This window comes from Ovis aries, chromosome 21 (genome assembly GCF_016772045.2).
Source record: "Ovis aries strain OAR_USU_Benz2616 breed Rambouillet chromosome 21, ARS-UI_Ramb_v3.0, whole genome shotgun sequence".
NCBI classification, from domain to species: domain Eukaryota; kingdom Metazoa; phylum Chordata; class Mammalia; order Artiodactyla; family Bovidae; genus Ovis; species Ovis aries.
Window position 1 is genome coordinate 11,379,982 of NC_056074.1, and position 23,241 is coordinate 11,403,222.

General features: G+C 41.4%; 1 protein-coding gene across 37 annotated transcripts in view; it reads left to right on the plus strand.

Moving 5' to 3' along the window:
* DLG2 (discs large MAGUK scaffold protein 2) overlaps positions 1 to 23,241 on the plus strand; it is a 2,369,976-nt gene that overhangs the window by 1,919,575 nt on the left and 427,160 nt on the right. For all 37 annotated transcript variants that reach the window (XM_042238120.2, XM_060403917.1, XM_060403919.1 and 34 more), the window contains one exon: positions 22,145 to 22,301. In XM_042238120.2, the coding sequence (XP_042094054.1) occupies positions 22,145 to 22,301 (157 nt within the window). The remainder of the gene's footprint in view (positions 1 to 22,144; positions 22,302 to 23,241) is intronic.

Below are 23,241 nucleotides of genomic sequence, written 5' to 3' on the forward strand. Positions count from 1 at the left end.
GCAACTAAGCCCATCCGTTGCAACTACTGAAGCCTAGATCCCATGCTCTGCAGCAAAAGAAGCCACCACAATGAGCAGCCTGTGCACCTCAATGAAGAACAGCCCCTGCACGCCACAATTAGAGAAAGCCCATGCTCGGCAACAAAGACTCAGCACAGCCAAAAATAAATACAATTTAAGAACTGAGGCCTAAAGGAAGAAAAGTTGCTCTGTAGAGAAGAGCCAGAGGGAAGGAGTGAGAGTCCAAGGCAGCCAAGGATAAAGCTTTGAGAAAGACCATTTATGAGCCCAGCCAGGCTCCCTGTAATGACCTAGAGGGGTGGGGATTAGAAGGAGGCTCAAGAGGGAGGGGATATACAGGGCTTCCCATGTGGCGCTAGTGGTAAGAACCTGCCTGCCAATGCAGGAGACGTAAGAGATGGGGGTTCAGTTCCTGGGTTGGGAAGATCCCCTGGAGGAGGACACAGGAACCCACTCCAGTATGCTTGCCTAGAGAATCCCATGGACAGAGGAGCCTGGCGGGCTACAGTCCATGGGGTCACAAAGAGGCAGACACGACTGAAGCGACTTAGCACACTCCTGTATTTATAGAGTTATGACTGATTTGCATTGTTGTACAGTGAAAACCAACCCAACATTGTAAAGCAATTATCCTCCAATTAAAAAAGAAAATAAATACTATTTATGAATATCAAGTAGATTTGGGAAACTCTTCAAGGAGACTAAGAAGGAACAGACAGAAGGGTAAGAAAAAAGAACACAGTTCTCTTTAATGAGAGAAAGCAATTCTAGGACTTTGGTGTCCACTATAGTAGCCAGTAGACACATGTGACTATTTAAATGTAAATTACTTAGAATTAAATAGAATAAAAAATTAGGTTTCTAAGTCTCACTAGCCACATTTCAAGTGCTTAATAGCACACGTGGCTAAAGGCTATCCTATTGGACAATACACACAAGGAGCATTTCCTCCTCACTGAAAATTCTATTGATAGTGCTGCTCTAGGAGAAAGTTGATAGTGTTGAAAGTTGAAGAGAAGTCAGGTTGGAGAGGAACTAAAAGCTGTTCCTGTCTTCTCTGCTCTCCTCAATGTGAATACGCAGTTCAGTTCAGTTGCTCAGTCGTGTCTGACTCTTTGCAGCCCCATGGACTGCAGCACGCCAGGCTTCCCTGTCCATCACTAACTCCCGGAGTTTACTCAAACTCATGTCCATTGAATTGATGATGCCATCCAACCATCTCATCCTCTGTCATCCCCTTCTCCTTCTGCCTTCGATCCTTCCCAGTATCAGGGTCTTTTCCAGTGAGTCAGCTCTTCACATCAAGTAGCCAAAGTATTGGAGTTTCAGCTTCAGCATCAGTCCTTCCAGTGAATATTGACTGATTTCCTTTAGGATTGACCATTTTGATTTTGCAATCCAAGGGACTCTTAAGAGTCTTCTCCAACAAGTTCAAAAAGATGACTACTAAGTTTGTATTAAATAATCAAATGGCATTGTAGTTTTAGAAGTGGGAAACTCCACTTCTGGTTTTCATCAAGCAATTATACATAATGGTAGAGTTGGAAGGGCTTCCCTCATAGCTCAGTTGGTAAAGAATCCGCCTGCAATGTGTGAGACTCCCGTTTGATCCCTGGGTTGGGAAGATCCAGTGGAGAAGGGATAGGCCACCCACTCCAGTATTCTTAGGCTTCCCTGGTGGCTCAGCTGGTAAAGAATCTGCTCACAATGCAGGAGACCTGGGTTCAGTCTCTGGGTTGGGAAGATTCCCTGGAGAAGGGAAAGGCTACCCATTCCAGTATTCTGGCCTGGAGAATTCCATGGACAGAGGAGCCTGGTGGGCTGCAGTCCATGGAGTCGCAAAGAGTCAAACATAACTGAGCGACGAACACACACAGAGTTGGAAGGGGTCATGGCAATTCTGATTTGCTGCCCTCACCGCTCGCTCTATCACACAAAATGGAAAATGGAAAGAAGCTATTTTCAAGGACGATGGGGGATAATGTTGCAGTCAAGACTAGGAAACTAGTTTCAATCACAAATGTTTCTACAATAAAATGGATGTATCCAAATTAGAGTCCAGAAAAGACCTATAAAACTGGAATCCAAAAAATGTCTGTTTAATTATCCCAAGCCACTCACACTATATCCCACTAATTGCAGAGGATTGGAACATTTGGTAATTAATTGCAATTTCATATTACCATAAAGTTCTGGTTCAAAAAACAATTTTAAAAATCTTTCCCAAAATGTGCTTTGCCTTTAAGGAAGAATATGCAGGATGTGTTTTCTAATCCGATTATAAAATATTAGCTTTGCTTATACCCAGCTTTCATAATGTTTTTAAACAATGTTTCACTAGTCATGAACGCTTGAGGGCAAATGATGCAACCATAAAAATTAACTCTGTATGACAGCTATGGTTTTTCTTTTATTTAACAGAATTGCTAATGTATTCCTTGTGTGATTAACTGCTCTTTAAAAATTCAAAATGCAAAAAGAAGCCAAAGCAAATGCATGTCATCATGGATGGCACATGCAATTTAATAGGGAAGTTTTCAACCAAAATATTATGAAGTAAAGGGATAATTTTCTTTTACTTTGGAAATGCAGTGATTTATTAAAACGTATGAATATGAAAAGTGAGAGCATATGTGAGAATAAAGTTTAACAGCTTCCTTGTTTGTCTTTTTGAGAAATTTCAACAAAAGCAAACTGAGGAACATGGTTGTTACATTATACTTGATATGTGAAACTCCAAATATTTCAAGCTAATCAAGATTAGATTAAAACTAATCTATAGTTGATTTATGCTTGTGGGAAGAAAATCATTTTGTTTATCTGATTCCTTTTATCCAGGATATTGTATGGGATCTCCAATATGTAACTAATTCCACAGTTTTTTCTCTGGACAGGAGAGCTAAGAGAGAGTTTTACAAAGAGTAAACACTAGATGCTGGCAATCAGATCCAAGGCCGTATGTTACAACCTCAAACAAAGCCCCTCACTTTGCAAGCAGGGTTTTCTGGAGGATGCCTTTAGGATGTTCAGTTAAGCTCCTTGCAGGCATTCTTGGGTTGGTTGTACAGTGCATAGCATGATATAAACAGTTACAGCTCACAGACAGAAGTTAGTACATTCACAGAATCTCCCTGAGAAAAGCGGCAGTCAGTGCCTTCACTTATCCCAGTATAAAGTCTGAATTCCTTAGCTTGGCTTCCAGGTTCCTTCACAATCTGCCTGTCTTCTGGTTTTCCTTGACATAGATCCTACACCCCATTCAAGCTGTGATACTCCCCATTCTCCAAACATATCTTGTATCTGCTCCCCTCTGGCCCTGGGCTCATGCCGTGTACTGAAATACCATCTACTTTCCTTTCCACTTAACTAGTTTCAACCCATCCATCAGGGTCTAGTTCAGAGCCTGTCTTCCTATGACTTAATCATTTTTCTGTAATGAGATTTCTCATCATCTACAATACTCAGCTGGTACTTAACACATGTGGCCTTGCATTGTTGATTTATTATTTTATGTATGTCTATTTGTTTTCCAAAAATGGTAAGTCCCCAGGAAAAGTTACTGAGCACTTGCTGTGTGATCCTAGTATGTATTTCAATTCATCCTTAAAATCCCATAAAACTGATATCATTGTTCACAATTGACAGCTGAAAAAATAAGACCACAAAAATCTCCACCAAGGTGATCAACTATTATTGATAGGACTGTCTTCAAGCCTAGATCTATCAATCCCCAAGCCCATATAATCTTTTTGAGTATCATGTAATAAAATTCTTTGTATCTTGCACAGTATCAACCACAGTATATTTAGTATACACTCAATATATGTGCAGTGACTATTTTGCTGACGTCAGCCTACCCTCTACTGCAGAAAGTCTAGAGTACAGATCCCCTTCTGAAATGTCAGATTTCTCATGCCTTATGTTAAAATCATCTCATCGCAGCAGCTCAACAAAACTCCTTCATCTTTGTATATCTGCCTGATGTCCAATAATCTGCTTGACTATTTGACCAGCTGATCAAATTAACCAGTTATTTGAATATGAGGCACACACTGCCTTACAGTCTTCTGGGGAACGGGATCATTTAGAGATGAGACATCAGTCATAACCCACAAGCAGCGTTGAGGCTTTCTGTGATTTACCTTTAATCCATCACCTTCACTATGGCCCTCTTAACACCTAGACTAATACACTCCTTCGCATCCTGCTGAAAAGTCTCTTTGACCCTTTTTTCCTTAACAACATTGCTCACATGAATACAGTTGTATTTATAGAGCAATAAAGACGAGAGGGCTCAGGGAAACCAGCTGGCTCTATGCATGACCTGAGGTTAACCGTCCCTTACTGGGTTAGTGAAGTGAAAGTCGCTCAGTTGTGTCCGACTTTTTGTGACCCCATGTACTATGCAGTCCATGGAATTCTCCAGGCCAGAATACTGGAGTGGGTAGCCATTTCCTTCTCCAGGGGATCTTCTCAACCCAGGGATCAAACCAAGGTCTCTCGCGTTGCAGGCGGATTCTTCACCAGCTGAGCCATGAGGGAAGCCCCTTACTGGATTATCACAGTACTAAATCTGAGCCTGACGTCTACATGCTCTGAAACTCCATTTCTGTCAGTGTATCCAGGGGTGATCAAGCTTACATGCCATGATGCCAAGTTATAAATTTACAATGAGAAATATATCTGCTCGAGATACCAGACTGTGCTATTTAGCACATTCACTCCTGTTAGGAAAAACACTACGGAAGAACATATTTTAATGAGCATGTGGCTTTGTGAGCCTGAACTCAGAGAAGGAAATCAGCCAGCCAGATGACTTAACGGCTGCTGCCATCGAGCTAGGATGGCCAGATGAGCCTGTCCTGTGGCTTTCCACTACCAGCCTGCACATTTCCATCAGCAACCTGGAGCCGGAGCTAGAGGGTACCTCTGCTCCATAACCCTGGAGCTGCATGCTTCTTTCTCCAAGCATGCAGGAAGATTCTCCCTCTCTTCTCCCAATTTAATAAGTTTTATAAATTCTACTCCTAAAATAAAACTTCTTCCACATTCAAACATGCCTTGAGAAAACTGGCCCTTTTGTCTTTGAGCCAAGTTCAGGTCAGATATGTATCCTTGACATTAGTGAGGAGCTAATATTCTGTGCTTTATCCTTTTGCTTAGGGTGTAGGCTTTCAGGGTCCTGATTTTGTGCAAGGGTCTCTGATCTAACGCCACCTCAAGGCCCACACAGGCTTACACTCAAAGCAGAGATCAACTCCAGACACTAGAAATCTGCGTCCACTGCTAGTCTGGGCAGTTGCCTTCTTCTCTAAAGTTGTAGCCCTCTTCATTTTTGGCCTCTAAGGATTTCTCTCACTTGCAAACTTAGCAACTCAAGAATCTGTCTGCCAATGCAGGAGACAAGAGATATGGGTTTGATCCCTGGGTTGGGAAGATGCCCTGGAGAAGGAAATGGCAACCCACTCCAGTATTATTACCTGGGAAATCCCATGGACAGAGGAGCCTGGCAGGCTACAGTCCATGGGGTCACAATGAGTCAGACACAGCTTAGCGACAAAACAACAATCTGCCAAATGGCTGGAAATAGAATTTCAATGTATACTTTTCTTTAATGCTTTTCTCATTTCTAGATGTTTCCAGCTCATTGTCTACTCTATATTTTATCACTCTCCTTGACAAAAAATATTATTTCCTGCCAAGTTATTATTCAAGCAAGGAACATGCCCCACAGAGAGCATGTCCAAGTTTTCCCACAATCCTAGAGAGGTGGAACTAGAATTCAGTATCATTTCACCTGACCCCACATTTATTTTTTTCTTTTTTCATGCAACATATTCTCTGTGTGTGTGTCTTATAGGCTCAGCCTGTACTAGTTCCCAACATTACTAAAACAAATAAACCATTGTCTTTATTCTTCAGAGCCATACAGATTCAGAGAACAGATAGGGAAACAAAGTAATTTCATAACATAAAGATAACAATAGGGGTATGATCAATGAAAAAATAATGTGATTTCAAAAACGGAGACATGGTCAGTTTTTCTAGAGGCAAGAGTGAATAAGGAAACAGAGAGGAGACCACCCCAGGCCTCAGTCTTGAAGGGCAAATAGAAGTTCAATACATAGATGAGGGTGCAGGAGAAAGCGTCTTTCTAGCCAAAGAGAACAGCCCAGCACTGGAGAACAGTCTGGGCACAGATAAGACATGGAGCAACCTGGTGGGAGGGACAGCTCTATGCTTGGCAGGTTTGTTTGGCTGGAACATGGGTGCAGGGAGCACAGTGAAGTTAGTTAGACATGAGGGTCAGAATGCTAGGCATTGAAGGTCAGATGATCGGGAACTTGGATATCATGCTGAGGAGTTTAGGCTTCATCCTGAAGGCACACAGATCCCTGGAAGGCTTCTGAGCAAGAGAGTAACGTGGTCAGATACATATTTTGGAAAGATGACTGAAAACTTTATCATAGCTTGCTTCCCACTACACCGCACTGCCTCTCACTGTGGTAGATGTTTAGGGAGTTGACAAGTGACTTCACACACCTTAGAGAGTCAAAGAATATCCTGCCCATAGTCATGAGAAAGACTTCAGGTTTAAATAGTCACTTAAAAAAAAAATCCAGAACCTTCTTAAGCCATGTGGTTGAGGAGGAAAAAACTAGCCCACAGCACCCAGCTTCCCTCTGCTGCAAACACCCCAGTGGCTGAGCACGTCCTCTGAAACTCCAGCCAAACAAGATGGTACTGCTGCTCGGCCAGAGGTGGGAGCAAGTCAGGCTGGCATCTCCCCAACTTCCCAGCATCCTAATGTTCTCATAATTATGAAGGCTTTTTTACATCACATTAAAAGAAAAGTAAAACTGCATAAGGGAACATCACATAATTCATCCAGGTGATGGATAAAAAGACAAAGACCTTTTTAGAAAAAGACTGGTCGCTCTTTGCTCTCGGCTTCTCTGGCTTCTCGGGCACATGTCTCTGACCCAGCACTTGTCCTGGTCCTGGGCTCCTATAACAGCTTGTTTACACGGGGCTCCTCCCACCCCAGGCTCTTTAATCTTTGTATTCACAGTGCCTGACTCAATGTCATACCCGCTGGATGTTTACTGAAAGTTTGGATTCATGAATAAAATATAGTTTTTAAGTGGATGGTGGTGGTTTAGTCACTAAGTCATGTCTGACTCTTGCGACCCCATGGACTGTACCCCACCAGGCTCCTCTGCCTATAGGATTTTCCAGGAAAGAAGAATTTTTTTTAATATAAATATGTCAGGGTGTGTATGTGTGTGTGTAGAGGCTTCCCAGGTGGCACTAGTAGTAAAGAATCTGCCTGCCAACCCAGTGTCAGAGACACAGGTTTGATTCCTGGGTGGGGAAGATCCCCTGGAGGAAATGGCAACTGGCTTCAGTATTCTCGCCTGGAGAGCCCCATGGACAGAGGAGCCTGGCAGGCTGCAGTCCACAGTGTTGCAAAGAATCAGACACAACTGAGTGTCTGAGCACACCAGCACATGTATAAAGATCTTGATATTATGAGTAACCAGGTTCCATCTTCTTTAGGTTGACTTTAAGATTCAACTTAAAGTCTAATATGAAAGCTGAAACTAGCGGACAGTACCTACTCTGTTCCAGATATTGGGGACAAAAATCAAATGACATATTCCCTGCTTTCAAGTTGATCGTTCTAGCTGGAGAGGGAGATAAGTTTGCCAACCAGGTGTCATAAGTGTTGTTATAGATACGCGGAGAAAATGCTACCGGAGGCACCCATCGAATTGAGGAGGTAGAAGAGAGTACCAAGGACAATTTCCAGATCCATGAGTTCTCAGTTCTTAATAAGGAACAAGAGTTACAATTTTGTTCCACTGTTCACATTTAATAATGTAGAAAAATGACTACAGATGGGTCCCTAGACGATCCAAACTCTGAATGATGAATGATATGAAACTTAGAGTTCAGATCACTTCAGTATGCAACGTATTGCACTTCTTTATAAACTGGTGGCATGTGCTCATTTACTCAATCATCAAGTGTCTATTGTACATTCTTCTTGTGCATAAACTTTGACCCCACACCTTCAGTAGGTTATAATCTCCCTGGATGTCACAATCCCCTCACACAGGGAAAAGTTCAGGGAAATGTAGGGTGGTATGTTCATCGGACCCAAAGTCATTGGCATAGGCAATAAACATGCAGAAATAAGAGCTGTAGCTCAAAATTTTGGGGAACGGGCCATCATGAAGAAAGTCAACCTTGAGCAGGTCTTACATAAAAGGAAAAATAGAACAAAAGAGAGGGATTCCCTGATGGTCCTGTGGCTAAGAATCCGCCTTGTAATGCAAAGGACACAGTTTCAATCCCTGGTCTAGGAAGATCCCACATGCCATGGGGCAACTGGGCCCATGTGCCACAACTAATGAGCCCACCCTCTAGAACCCATGAGCCACAGCTACTGAAGCCTGCGCGCCTGGAGCCCATTCTCTCTGCAATGAGAGAAGCCACTGCAATGAGAAATCTGAGCCCTGCAACTAGAAAGTAGCCCCCACTCACTACAGCTAGAGAAAGCCCACGTGCAACAGCAAAAACCTGCACAGCCAAAAAAATTAATTGTTTTCAAAAGGGAAAAAATAAAAGAACAGGATATTTGAGAATGAGAGAACTTGAAGGACAGAGGCGGGACTGAGTGTGGAATATTAAATCAGCTTGAAGTTACAGAAAATTGCCATGAGCCAGGTACCACACTGAGCATCACGGAGTAGACAGTCATGGAACGGACACTGAGTGTCCTGAAAAACCATGTTTTGTGCAGTCTCACTGGCAGCCCATAACCGGATCCAAAACATAGACATGTGTGTGACTTGCACCACACTTTTATTTATCACTGTCAGCTTAAAATTCTGAAAAGTTCACCTAAAATCTAGACTCTCATCTCTAGAAACTGGAGAATCTGGCAATGCTAGTCAGTATTCCTGCTTGAGCAACTGTCCAGACTTAAGCAGAAATCCCCTTGAGAGAGAACGTATCCTCAGTCTGTTACCATCCCGACTCAGCCTGCTTCACACATCTGTGTTATCTGTTCTTTCAATATGGACTTTAGATTTTTCTATCCCTGAAAAAAATCTGCCAAAAAGAATAGATATTTGTGAAAATGATTATAGTTTGAAGCAGAGGGTAAAGTGAGATCTAAATCACCGTAAGAGTTGATTCATTGATTCAGTGATGATTTCCTCGGTTCCTGGTTGTCAGGCATATTGCCGCTGCTAGATAATTGCTAGTGTCTGACAGTCTACTAATGGAGAGGAATCTATGAGTAATCGCTGTGCAATGTGATGAGTGCTACTACGGAAGTATGTGGGCCAGACAGTGTGGACCAGGTGATCACCTGAACCTGGAGGGGCAGAAAGTTTGAACTGAGTTTTAAGATGGCCTGAGCCAAGGAGTGGAGAAATGAAGCAACATGTCCAACTCAAAGAAGCACTAGAGTTGATATGTTATGGAGCCCAGGACAGCTGGTGCCAATTAAGCAGGGAACTAAGAGAATCAGCTGTCATTCTAGTGGAAAGAGTGTGTTTGGAACATTGAAACAGGACTCAAAGAATCTTCAAATTAGGAAACGGTCCTAAAAGTCTAGGCCTGAACTAGAGAGAAAAGAGAGGCTGAGGGGATACCTTGATGTTCAGAGAGAAGAGTACAAGGCAACATAAAATGAAGTGCCGAAGTTTTGGTTCAAATGATAGAAGCCAAGGGCAGTTAAAGTGAACCTTTGCAAGTCAGTAACTCTGGAAACTATATTCTGTAAATGTTTTGTGATGCCTTTTTAAAATTGAGGTCTTCCTCTGGCTTATACAAAGTATATTTTCGCTTAGTTTTTAAATTTTCATTGCTTACATTATCTCTCCATTTAATGGAGAAAATACTTACAGTAAAGGGACTGGCCCTGTCAAAACAGTGAGAAAGCACTACATACATATGAGAATGGCAAAAACCTAGAGCTCTGTCAACACCAAATGCTAGTGAGGAACTCTCAGTCATTGTTGGTAGGAATGCAAACTAGTACAGCCACTTAGGAAGACGGGTTGGCAACCTCTTACTACTTTTACCATAAGATCTAGCAATCACACTTCTAGTATTTACCCAAATGAATTGAAAATGTATGTCCACACAAAAACCTTCACATAGGGGTTTACAGTGGCTCTGTTTACAACTGCCCAGACTTGGAAGCATCCAGTGTGTCCTTCAGTAGATGAATGAATAAATAAACAGGTATACCCAGACCCTGGACTGTGATTTAGCACTCCAGGCAAATGAGCTATCAAGCCATGGGAAGACAGGGAGCAATCTTAACGCATATTACCAAGTGAAAGAAGCTAGTCTGAAAGGCCTCATACTGTAGGATTGCAACCATATGGCATTCTGGAAAAGGCAAAACTGTGCAGACAGTGCAAAGGTTGGGATTGCCAGGGGTGGTGTGGAGAGTGGGATGAATAGGTGGAACCAGGGCATTTAAGGGTGGTGAAACTACTTTTGTGTGATACTATAATGATGGATACGTGACATTATACCCTTTGTGCAAAGCCATAGCATGGAGAACACCTAGAGTGGTGAACCCTAATGTAAACTGTGGACTTTGGGTGATAAGGACAGGTCAGTGTGGGTTTGTCCATTGTAACAAGTGTAGCGCTCTCGTGGGGGATACTGAGAGCGAGGGAGGCTATACCTGTGTAGAGGCGGTATGTTAATGGGAAATCTGTACCTTCCTCGGCATTTTATCTGAACTGAAACTGCTCTTGGACCAAGGAGTCTGGCGGGCTACAGTCCATGGGGTTGCAAAGACTCAGACATGACTTAGCGATTAAACAGCAACAACCAAACTGCTCTTAAAAACTCTCTCACTTATAAAAAACAATAGATCGGATTGTGGTTATCAGAGGCAGAGGGTGGGAAGGCGTGGGTATTCAATGAAGACAGTCAAAAGGTACAAACTTCCAGTTATAAAATAAATAAGTACTAGGGGTCTAATGTACAACATGATAAGTATATTAACCCTGCTGTACGTTATATGTGAAAGATGTTAAGAGCCTGAATCCTAAGAGTTTTCATTACAAGGAAAAAAATGTACTTTCTTAAATTTGTATGAGATGATGGATGTTTACTAGACTTATTATGATCATCACTTCATGATGTATATTAGTCAAATCACTGTGCCGTACACCTTAAGTTTATACAGTATTATATGCCAATTATACCTCAATAAAACTAGAGGAAGAAGCTCTGTCTTAAAAAAAAAAAAAGACTAGCTCTGATACTTACTAGCTGTGTGAACAATAAACTAGCTTAGCAACTAATGTAAACTAGTTGACTTACCAAAGCATCAAAAAATAGAACTTTTCATACTACTTTATATAAAGTAGATAAACAATAAGGACCTACTATATAGCAAGGGGAACTCAATATCCTGTTAAAAAAAAAAAAAGAAAAGCATCTGAAAAAAATGGATATATGTATAACTGAATCACTTATACTATATATGTACACATTTAACTAACAAAGCATTGTAAATCAACTATACTCCAATATAAAATAAAAATGAAGTTTTAAAAAATAGGACTTCTAATTTTTCACAGGGTTTTGATCCTCAAAAGGGAAAATATACATTGAAACACCCTATTTTTTATTTTTTAAGTGCAGTTGATCTATAATATTTGTCTCAAGTATACAACATAGTGATCCAGTGTTTTTATAGATTACACCCCATTTAAAGCTCTTCTAGGAATCAGTGGAGTAAAATGGACCGGAATAGGCAAATTTAACTCAGATGACCATTATAACTACTACAGTGGGCAAGAATCCCTTAGAAGAAATGGAGTAGCTCTCATAGTCAACAAAAGAGTCCAGAGTGAGTACATGGGTGCAGTCTCAAAAATGACAGAATTATCTCGGTTCATTTCCAAGGCAAACCATTCAATATCACAGTAATCCAAATCTGTGCCCCAACCACTAATCCCGAAGAAGCTGAAGCTGAATGAGTCTATAAAGACCTGCAAGACCTTCCAGAACTAACACCAAAAAAAGATGTCCTTTTTATCATAGGAGACTGGAATGCAAAAGTAGGAAGTGAAGAGATACATGGCAAGTTTGGCATTGGAGTACAAAATGAAGCAGGGCAAAGGCTAACAGAGTTCTGCCAAGAGAATGCCCTGGCCATAGCAAACACCCTCTTGCAACAACACAAGAGACAGCTCTACACACAGACATCACCAGATGGTCAGTACTGAAATCAGAGTGATGATATTGTTTGTAGCCAAAGATGGAGAAGCTCTATGCAGTCAGCAAAACCAAGACCAGCAGTTCATTATGGCTCAGATCATCAGCTCCTTATTGCAAAATTCAGGCTCGACTTGAAGCAAGTAGGGAAAACTATTAGGCCATTCAGGTATGACGTAAATCAAATCCTTTATGATTATACAGTGGAAGTGACAAATAGATTCAAGGGATTAGATCTGATAGAGTGCCTGATGAACTATGGACGGAGGTCCGTGACATTGTACAGGAGGCTGTGATCAACACCAGCCCCAAGAGGAAGAAATGCAACAAGGCAAAATGTAACAAGGTCTGAAGAAGCCTTACAAATAACAGAAAAGAAGAGAAGCAAAACGCAAAGGAGAAAGGGAAAGATATACCCAATTGAATCCAGAGTTCCAGAGAAAAGCAAGGAGAGATAAGAAAGGTTTCTTAAGTGAACAATACAAAGAAATACAGAGGAAAAAATAGAAGGGGAAAGAGTCAAGATCTCTTCAAGAAAATTGGAGATACCAAGTGAACATTTCATGCAAAGATGGGCTCAATAAAGGAGAGAAGTGGCAAGGGCCTAAAAAAAGAGATTAAGAAGAAATGGCAAGAATACACAGAACAAACTGCACAAAAAAGGTCTTAATGACCCAGATAACCACAATGGTATGGTCACTGACCTAGAACCAGACATCCTGGAGTGTGAAGTCAAGTGGGCCTTAGGAAGCTTAAGTATGAACCAAGCTAGTGGAGGTGATGGAATTCTAGCTGAGCTATTTCAAATCCTAAAAGATGATGCTGTGAAAGTGCTGCACTTAATATGCCAGCAAATTTGGAAAACTTAGCAGTGGCCACAGGACTGAAAAAGGTCAGTTTTCATTCCAATCTCACAGAAAGGCAATGACAAAGGATGTTTAAGTTACCGTACAATTGCACTCATCTCACATGCTAGCAAGATTATGTTCAAAATCCTTCAAGCTAGGTTTGAGCAGTAAGTGAACTGAGAACTTACAAGCTGGATTTAGAAAAAGCAGAGGAACCACCAATCAAATTGCCAGCCTCCATTGGATCATAGAAAAAGCAAGGGAATTTTTAAAAGCATCTACAGTTCTGCTTCATTGACTAGGCTAAAGCCTTTGATTGTGTAGATCCCAACAAACTGTGGGAAATTCTTAAAGAGATGGGAATACCAGACCACATTATCTGCCTCCTGAGAAACCTATATGCAGGACAAGAAGTAACAGTTAGAACTGGACGTGGAACAACAGACTGGTTCAAAATTGTGAAAGGAGTATGTCAAGGCTGTATATTATCAGCCCGCTTATTTAACTTACATGCAGAGTACATCATGCACATGCCAGGCTGGATGACAAGCTGGAATCAAGATATCTGGGAGAAATATCAGCAACCTCAGATATACAGATGATATCACTCTAATGGTAGACAGGAAAGAGGAACTAAACAGCCTCTTGATGAAGGTGAAAGAGAAGAGTGAAAAGCTGGCTTAAAACCTAACATTAAAAAAAGGAAGATCATGATATCCTGTCCCATCACTTCATGCAAATAGTTGGGGAAAAAGTGGAAACAGTGACAGATTTTATTTTCTTGGGCTCCAAAATTACTATGTAAGGTGACTATGGCCACAAAATTAAAAGACACTTGCTCTTTGGAAGAAAAGCTATGACAAAGCTAGACAGCGTGTTAAAAAACAGAGACATCACTTTGCCGACAAAGGTCTGTATAGTCGAAGCTATAGTATGGATGTGAGAATGGGACCATAAAGAAGGCTGAGCAACAAAGAATTGATGCTTTCGAAGTATGATGCTGGAGAAGACTCTTGAAAGTCCCTTGGACTGCAAGGAGATCAAACCAGTCAATCCTAAAGTAAATCAACCCCGAATATTCATTGGAAGGATTGATGTTGAAGCTGAGGCTCCATACTTTGACCACCTGATGCGAAGAACTGACGCACTGGAAAAGATCGTGATGCTGGGAGAGATCGAGGGCAAGAGAAGGGGGCAACAGAGGATAAGATGGCTGGATGGCATCACTGACTCAATGGACATGAGTTTGAGCAAACTCAGGAGACAGTGAAGGACAGGGAAGGCTGGCGTGCTGCAGTTTATGGGGTCACAGAGTCAGACACAACTTAGTAACTGAACAACAGCAAAGTGCTTATAAAACACTGGCTATTTCCTGTTTTGTGCAATAGGTACTCATAGTGTGTTTATTTCATACATAGCGGTTTGTATCTCTTAACCCCCATTTGGCCCCACTCCACTGTTTCCCTCTCCCTCCTGGTAACCACTTGTGTGTTCTCTTTATCTGTGAGTCTGTTTCTGTTTTGTTATATATTTGTTATATTTGTTTGTTTTATTTTGACATGAAAACTCTTTAAAATCTTCCGCATAATATAACGGGTTATTAGTATAAGAATTTTAAATTAGAAAAAGTAAATCATTTGGAGTATGCTTAGGACATTTCATTTGCATAGAATTTTACAGATTTATTTCTTTGGTGTTTCTCCTTATTAATTAAAATAAACATCCTAATTTACTGTGATACAAAATTCTCTTTTTAAAAACACATTTAAATCTCAAGAGTTGAGAAATTTCCAAATAACTTAGTTTAAAAGACTTGTCCAAGGAAAACAAATAAAAACTACCATCACTCACAAATGATATATTTTAAGCACAGAGGTCACTAACAATATGCCCCTGTGTAAGTTACATAGATATGTAATGGGGTCTAATGATTTATTATAATCTTAAAAGCTGTATTCTTTCTGCAGAGACTCGTTTTGCATATTAAACATGTAAGGATAATCCTTAATTCCAAATGAATTTTGTTCTCTCCCATTTTTCTATTAAAATATCAGGCTCCCTCCACAAAGTCAAAGTTTTCTCTTTTTTTTATAGAACCATGAGTACAAGAAATGCTTTACTTTCCTATTAACTTTGCAAGAAGGGCAAATGTGATGCAACTTATAGCTTTTCTGGTCTGAGGAACATGAGGCAGAGATGAGACCAGAGGATGAATGGCAAGCTAGAGAATGAGTACCCCATCTAAGTGGGCCATGTTCTAGACAACTGTTGCTCTACAATGGGACTGAGAGTCAGCGTTCATAGAATGTCTGGGTTGGTTTTTTCCCCGTGTAAAGCCGTGAATCCACATTTTATGCAAGTTTTTCTAATTTTAAACATGAGCAACAAATTCAAAAATTTGTTAACACTGTGGTTCATATCAAGCCTCCCACTTGTCAACTGACAGTCTCTGGAATATATTGTACTTTAGACTCTGGGATTTTGAATTAGAAAATCTGCACCTTAGTTCTGCCTTTGCTCCTTACTAAACTCAGTAAAAAGTTGGGCAAGCAGTCTTGTTTAACTACAGTAGGAGCTGTCAAAATACTTTCTCATCAGGTTGTCTACTTTTCTCAACATTTTGTTATAAAATTTTTCAAACATGAAGAAATTTAAAGAATGTTATAATGAACACCCATATACTTGCCATCTAGATTCTGGCTTCAACATTTCACTACGCTTCCTCTTCAACCTATCCAGTCACCAATCCATCTTCCTTTTAGGATTAGTTTCAAAGTTGCGGCAGACATCAGTTTACCTCCGTCATTGGATTGTTTTGAAGAATAAGCGGAATGATGCACGGAAAGCATCAAGTACCACATTTGGCATCTCGGTAAACAGAGTCGTAATAGCCTCCTTCCTGCCATCTGTTTTATCTATAGCTTGAATGTCATTGGTCCCACTGAGAGTATGTGATTTATACTGGGGGGAAAAAAGATATTTTTTATAATAACTTTTTTGTCAAAAATCCTGTTAACCCCTACCTTCAAAAACGTATCTAGAACCTGGATTTCTGGTGTCAGCCAATGGAAAATATCCCCGTTCCTCTCTAATTTTCCCTTTAATGTAGAAAAGCAAAAACAACTTTAGACATAACCAGACAAACATGAAAACACTCTAAAAAGCTGGACAAAGGACTTCCCTGGTGGTCTAGTGGTTAAGAATCCGCCTGCCAATGCAGGGGACGTGGGTTCGATCCCTGGTCCGGGAAGATCCTACCTGCTGTGGAGCTACTGAGCCCACATGCCCTAGAGCCCTAGGGTCCAAGTGTTGCAGAGAAGCTCTGCAGTAAGGGAAACCACCACGAGAAGCCTGCGTACTACGATGAAGAAAGAGTAGCCCCTGCTCGCTGCAGCCTAGAGAAAATCTGCTTGCAGCAACAGAGACCCAGCACAGCCATAAATAAATAATTTTTTTTTAAGTTGGAAAGATGTCAGGCCAGCTCAAAGAGGAATGACACTGATGTGAGTTATCTGGATTTTCTTTCTGCGTCCCGTATATCCTAGATGGGCCAGAGAAGGCTATACCTTGAAACCGCCACTTTGTATAGATTAAAAAGCCTCAAGAAAAGCCTGCTCCCTGTAACCAAAGGACTGGGGAAAGAGTAGACTAATAGAACAGGGAAGTTTGAGGCCATGGGGTCCTACTCTAGCCAGATAACAAAGAAAAAGTCGTCCACTCACCACTGTGGTACCAGTAGACCATGTGGATAGCTGGACTTCTGGCCCCAGCAGAGACAGCTGGGATACACAGTTATGAGATGGCCCTTCATTTCTTCCACTGGGTTGGTGTCAAGGGGCCAAAGAAGAGCTGAACTTCCATTCCCATCCTGCAACTAAAAGGCAGAATAAGATGGTATGAGGTGTTGTTAGTTGATCCTCCACTTTCAGTGGGAAGCTGAACTTGCATCTTTACCCAGCAGCAACGAGGTAGAATGAGATTCGCTTTCTGTTCCCTTCGGGGCCCTGCTGGGAGCTGAACTTCTACCCCTGGGCAGCGGCAACAGACAGAAGGAGGGAGAATGAAGCAGCACTTGTTGGCAAACCACTTCACCTACCAGGACAGTGTCCGTGGGGCTCGATCGGGGTGGGGAGGGCTGAACCGCTAGCCCGTCTCAGGGGCAAAACAAGGTGGTTCAAGGTGGTACTGGTCAACATGCCACTTTCTCTCCACCTTTGGTGTCAGTGGGTCCAGAAGGACCTGAGCCTCTACCCCCCCAAGTGGCAGGCAGGGAGAATGGCTAGAATGCAAACTGGAGCCCCACTCTCCTCTCTGGTGTCACCAGAGCCACGTGGAGAGCTGAATACCCATCCCACTTGGATCTGCTAAACAAATCTACAACCTGGGAAAGACTAAAATGGATATAATCCAGTGCCTCACAACATAACACCCAAAATGTCCAGTATACAATAAAAGATCACTTAGCATGCCAAAAACCAGGATAACCTCAACTTGAATGAGGAAAGACATTGTTCAATGATAGGAAAGACAATGTTCAAGATAGCAACATTGAGGTACTAATAACACGGATGCTGGAATTTTCTGTCAAGGATTTTAAAGCAGACATCATGCTTCAATGAGCAATAACAAATACACTTGAAATCAATTTTTTTTTAGAAAGTCTCAGCAAAGGAATAAAAGATATAAAGAAAAACAAAATAGAATGTTAAAGCTTTTTAAAAATAGAATAAGCAAAATTTTAAAATTCACTAGGTGGGTTTGATAGCAGAATAAATATAACAGAAGAAAGAAACAGTGAATCTGAAAGTTGAAAAACAGGAATTACTCAATCTGAACAGAAAAAGAAAACAGACTGGGAATGTATCCACTGTCCACCACCTCCTCTAATACCACTCTTGTCCATGGCACTATTATATTTTGCCTAAATACAGCAAAATCCACCCAACTGGTCTTCTTTCATCTTTGCCCCTCATATCTACTTTATACCAAAGTAATCATGTAAAATGTAAATCAGATCAGGTAATTTTTCCCAGTGAGTCCCTGTTTCTCTCAGAGTAAAAATCAAAGTTTTGAAATGGTCTACGGAACCCTTCAGGATTTATCCCCCTATTGCCTATCCGCCTGTGGGAGTCAAAATTCTGGAATGGCCCCATGATCTCCACCTTCTGGTGTTGCTCCCACAGTTAAGTTACCTTCCATGGAAAAGGAAGTTTACAAATGTAATTAAGATTACTAAGCAGTTGATCTTAAGGTTAAGAATCATCTGGGTGCTTCACACCTAATCACACAGACCTTGGAAAAGCAGAGAGTTAAATCCAGCCAGCTGCAGAAGAACAAGCCAGAGAGCTTCCAAAAAAGGAAAGGATTCAGTGTACCATTTCTGACTTGAAGTTTATCAAGGACCACGTGAGAAGGAAAAGGGGTGGCCTCTAGAAGCTGAGAGAGACTCCCAACTGGCAGCCAGCAAGGAAACAGGACCTCAGTCTTTGTTGTGGCTACTTTTGTATGTCAACTTGACTAGGTCACAGGGTGCCCAGATAATTAAACCTTATTCAGGGTGTGTCTGTGAGGGTGTTTCTGGATGAGACTATCATTTGTATCAGTGTACTGAGTAAAGCTGATCGTCCTCTCTCATATGAGTAGCCCCATCCCACCCACTGAAGGCCTGAATAAAACCGAAGACAAAGTAAGAGAGAGTTTGCTTTCTTTCTGCCTTTGATCTGGGGCATTGCTTTTCTCCTAACTTTGGGCTCAAACTTGTGCTGGAAGTTGTACCATCAGCTCTCCTGGGTCTCCAGCTTGCTGACTACAGATCCTGGAACTTCTCATTAATCATGGCTCCATCGGTCAATTCCTTATAATAAAATGCTGAGTTGGCCAAAAAAAGGTTCATTTGGATTCTTTCCATAAAACCTTACAGGAAAAACTGAACGAACTCTTTTGGCCAACCCGATATATGTAAAAGTACAAGTACAAGATACTGAATTCTGCCAACAAGCTACCTTGAATATGGATCTGGCTTTTTCCCCAGATCATCCCAATAAAGTTTGTCCTGGCTGACATCTTGATAATAACCTTATGAAATCCTAGGCAGACAACCTAGACAAGGCCACCCCGACTTCTGACCTACAAAACTGTGAGGTAATAGTGGGTGTTTGTGGTAATTTGTTACTCATCAATAGAAAACTAGTATGCTGACATCATCTTTCACTATTCTCCTTCCCTTGTTCACTCATTCAGCCACAGTGGCCCCCTAGCTCTTCCTTGACAACACCAGGCACCTTCCCACATTAGTGCCTCTGTCCCTTCTAGCTGGAACATCTCCTTTAGATATCATAATGAGATTCCTCACCTCTGCAGTCTTTCCTCAACTGTCACCTTTTCAGTAAATCCTGCCCAAGCTCATCCCTGCAAGCACCTGTCCTTGCACTCCTCCACTTTCTCTTTTTCCCAAAATATTTACTGCTTTCTAACATACCATATAACAAACTAGCTTATTGCATGTAGTCTGCCCCCATCAGAATGAGCTAACTCTGTGTCAAGTTACCTCTTAATACATAGCATTGTTACGTATTATAGTCCAAGCTCTAGTGTGCATTGTACACCTTTCCTCAAATAAGGGTAAAATAGATATACTGCATCTCTTTATGCAAGGAAATGTGATAGCAAATTTAAAAGTCTGTGTAGTCATTAATATGATGACTTAAATATCATATAATATTGTTTACATGTAGAATCTAAAAAAATGGTACAGATGAACTTACTTGCAAAGCAAAAAGAGAGTCATAGATTGAGAGAACAAACTTAAGTTACCGAAGGGGGGAAATAGGGTTGGGATGAATCAGGAGATTGGGATTGACATAAAGTCACTACTATGTATAAAGTAGCTAGCTAATTAAAAACCTACTGTGTAGCACAGGAAACGCTACTCAGTGCTCTGTGGTGAGCTCAGTGGGAAGGATATCTAAAAGAGAATGGATATGCTTATACAAAGAGGAACTAAAGACCCTCTTGATGAGGGTGAAAGAGGAGAGTGAAAAAACTGGCTTAAAACTCAACATTCAAAAAACGAAGATCATGGAATCCAGTCCTTTCACTTCATGGCCAATAGATGGAGAAAAAGTGGAAAAATAGTGACAGTCTTTAATTTCTTGGACTCCAGAATCACTGCAAACAATGACTGAAACCACAAAATTAAAAGACACTTGCTCTTTGGAAGAAAAGCTATGACAAACCTAGACAGCATGTTAAAAAGCAGAGATGTCATTTTGCTGACAAAGGTCTGTCTAGTCAAGGCTATGGATTTTCCAGTAGTCATGTACGGATCTGAGAGCTGGACTATAAAGAAGGCTGAGCACTAAAGAATTGATGCTTTTGAACAGTGGTGTTGGAGAAGACTCTTAAGAGTCCCTTGCACAGCAAGATCAAGTCAGTCAATCCTAAAGGAACTCAACCCTGAATATTCATTGGAAGGACTGATGCTGAAGCTGAAGCTCCAATACTTTAGCCACCTGATGCAAAGAGCTGCTTCACTGGAATAGACCCTGATGCTGGGAAAGATTGAGAGCAGGAGGAGAAGGGGGTGGCAGAAGATGAGATGACTGGATGGCATCACTGATTCAATGGACACAAGTTGAAGTAAACTCCAGAAGATAGTGAAGGACAGGGAAGCCTGGCATGCTGCAGTCCATGGGGTCACAAAGAGTTGGTCATGGCTTAGCCACTGAACTACAACAACACGTTTATGTATAACTGGTTCACTTTATTGCACAGCAGAAACTAACACGGCATTGTAAAGCAGTGATACTCCAATAAAAAACTAATTTTAAAAAAGAAAAATATGTTGGACTTTTTTGTCATTCTTATATCATTAAGAGTAGGAAAATAGAAGAGAAACATTTCAGAATTGGAACTGAGATATTTGAAAGAGAAGGGTAGGTGATATTAAAAAAAAAAATCTTGGTCAAACCTGAGGCTTGCAGGATGACATTTTTTTGAAACTACTGATAGAGACAGTTCGACTAGATGCCTTCTTAGAACCCTTGCAATTCTGTGTTCCATAATTTTTCAACCTCTAAACAATCTCAGTGAACTGTTGGCTTAAGATTTGATCTCTCATCCTTTTACTGATGACCCTCAAATCTGCCTTTGCAGTCCTCTCTGAGAATCTAAATTCCTATCCTTTGTCTCCAACTGCTTCACACATCTCCACAAGGATGTCTCACTAGTACCTGGAATTAAGCATGTCAAAATCATACTCATGCTTGTACCCTGGGTTCCACCTTCCCTCTCTCCCCTTTTTGCAAGTACTTACATGTTCTTCCTTCCTCCTCCAGTACCCGAAACAACCTCTGTTCCTGCCTTCAAATCACCTCTTGCATGTGGCCCTTTTCATCATCACTGCCATCCCTCTTGGGCAGGCTGTCACGTCCCTAAACCTGGCTCACTTGGTCAACAGCCTCAGCAGTCTTCCTGTCTCCCATCATATCTGTGCTTCCAACTCCATCAATCCTACATATGGCCATTTGTAATCTTCCTAAAATTGATTTAAATATTATTCATGCCTCAAAATCTTCCAGTGAGTCCCCACTGCCTCCAGAGTAAATTTTAATTAAACAAAACACAAGCCCAGAGGCTGTCATGTAATATAGTTCATCGTCTGGCCTGTTCGGTCTAGTCCCTCGTCCCCCAAGTTCTCTTCCTCTTGTTGAATACATCCATCCTATTGAATATTGCCGTAGTAGTGCTCAGTACAAGAACAGATGTTATCAACAAAGGAAAACTGGAAGTAAAGCTAGTTTAATGAAAGGTTTGGGGATTAAGGGATAAACTTGCACGGTATATTGGCATCTGTTACAGTGAGGAGTTCAGACATCTGCCCTGATATTAGCATATTTTTGATATGCAAATGTATCATACTTGGAGAAGCCATTTTCCTAGGTAGTAAGTAAAAGCAATGTAAATCTTGACTGGGCCACCCTATGGACGTGATTCTCCACTTGTTTCTGCAGGGAGCCCCGCAAGGTGGTCCTGCATAAAGGATCCACTGGCCTGGGCTTCAACATCGTGGGCGGAGAAGACGGAGAAGGTATTTTTGTCTCCTTCATTCTGGCTGGTGGACCAGCAGACCTGAGCGGGGAGCTTCAGAGAGGAGACCAGATCCTATCTGTGAGTATTGCTCCTTAATCTTTATTCCCTGACTTTCTGAGAGAAAGTCCCCTCCAGTTATAAGTCCAAAAGCACCTTCATTCCAAAGGAAATACGGAAGAAAGCATTATGGCTTCAGGTGCATTTTGCAGTTTAAATGGTGTTCAGGTTTGAGGCGTGTTACTTTCTTCAGATACAGGTAGAGGTGCTAGTGTTTTCATTTAGATTTTCTGAGACGTTTGTATCCAATAGAACAGTGAGAAGCATGCATTCTTTTCAGTGTATTACTTATTTTTCAAAATGCTAAATTTCTTTCCAAATCCTTCCTTATACTCTAAAAACGGCCTCTTCATGATGCATGCAGTTTGTTGCATGTAACTGTTTAAGAATAATGTTGGGGCTTCCTCCATGGCTCAGTGGTAAAGAATCTGCCTGCCAGTGCAGGAGACACGGGTTCGATCCCTGTTCTGGGAAGATCCCAGATGTCACCAAGCAACTAAGCCTGCGTGCCATACCTATTCAGCCTGTGCTCCAGAGCCCAGAAGCCACGACTGCCGAAGGCCACAGGCCCAAGATGCTCCACAGCAAGAGAAGCCACCACAATGAGAAGCCCACACACCACAACCAGGGAGTGGCCCCCACTCGCCGCAACTAGAGAAATGCCTGCGCAGCAACAAAGATTCAGCGTAGCCAGAAATACAAATAATCGTTTTAAAATGAATAACGTGTAAAATAGTGCTACATACAATTTGGTGATGTTGCTAAGTGGTAGTGCATCACCATTTACCTAAATAGAAAAATTACTAGCAATGAGTCAGTAAGGACTTATGTACCAGCCATATTAGAAAAGTAATTACTTTATAAAAGTTATTTACATTCTCACAGTCACTGTGAAAGGTAAATCACCACGTCCAGATGAAACGAATATGGTTCAGAGAGGTTAAATAACTTGTCAAAGTTC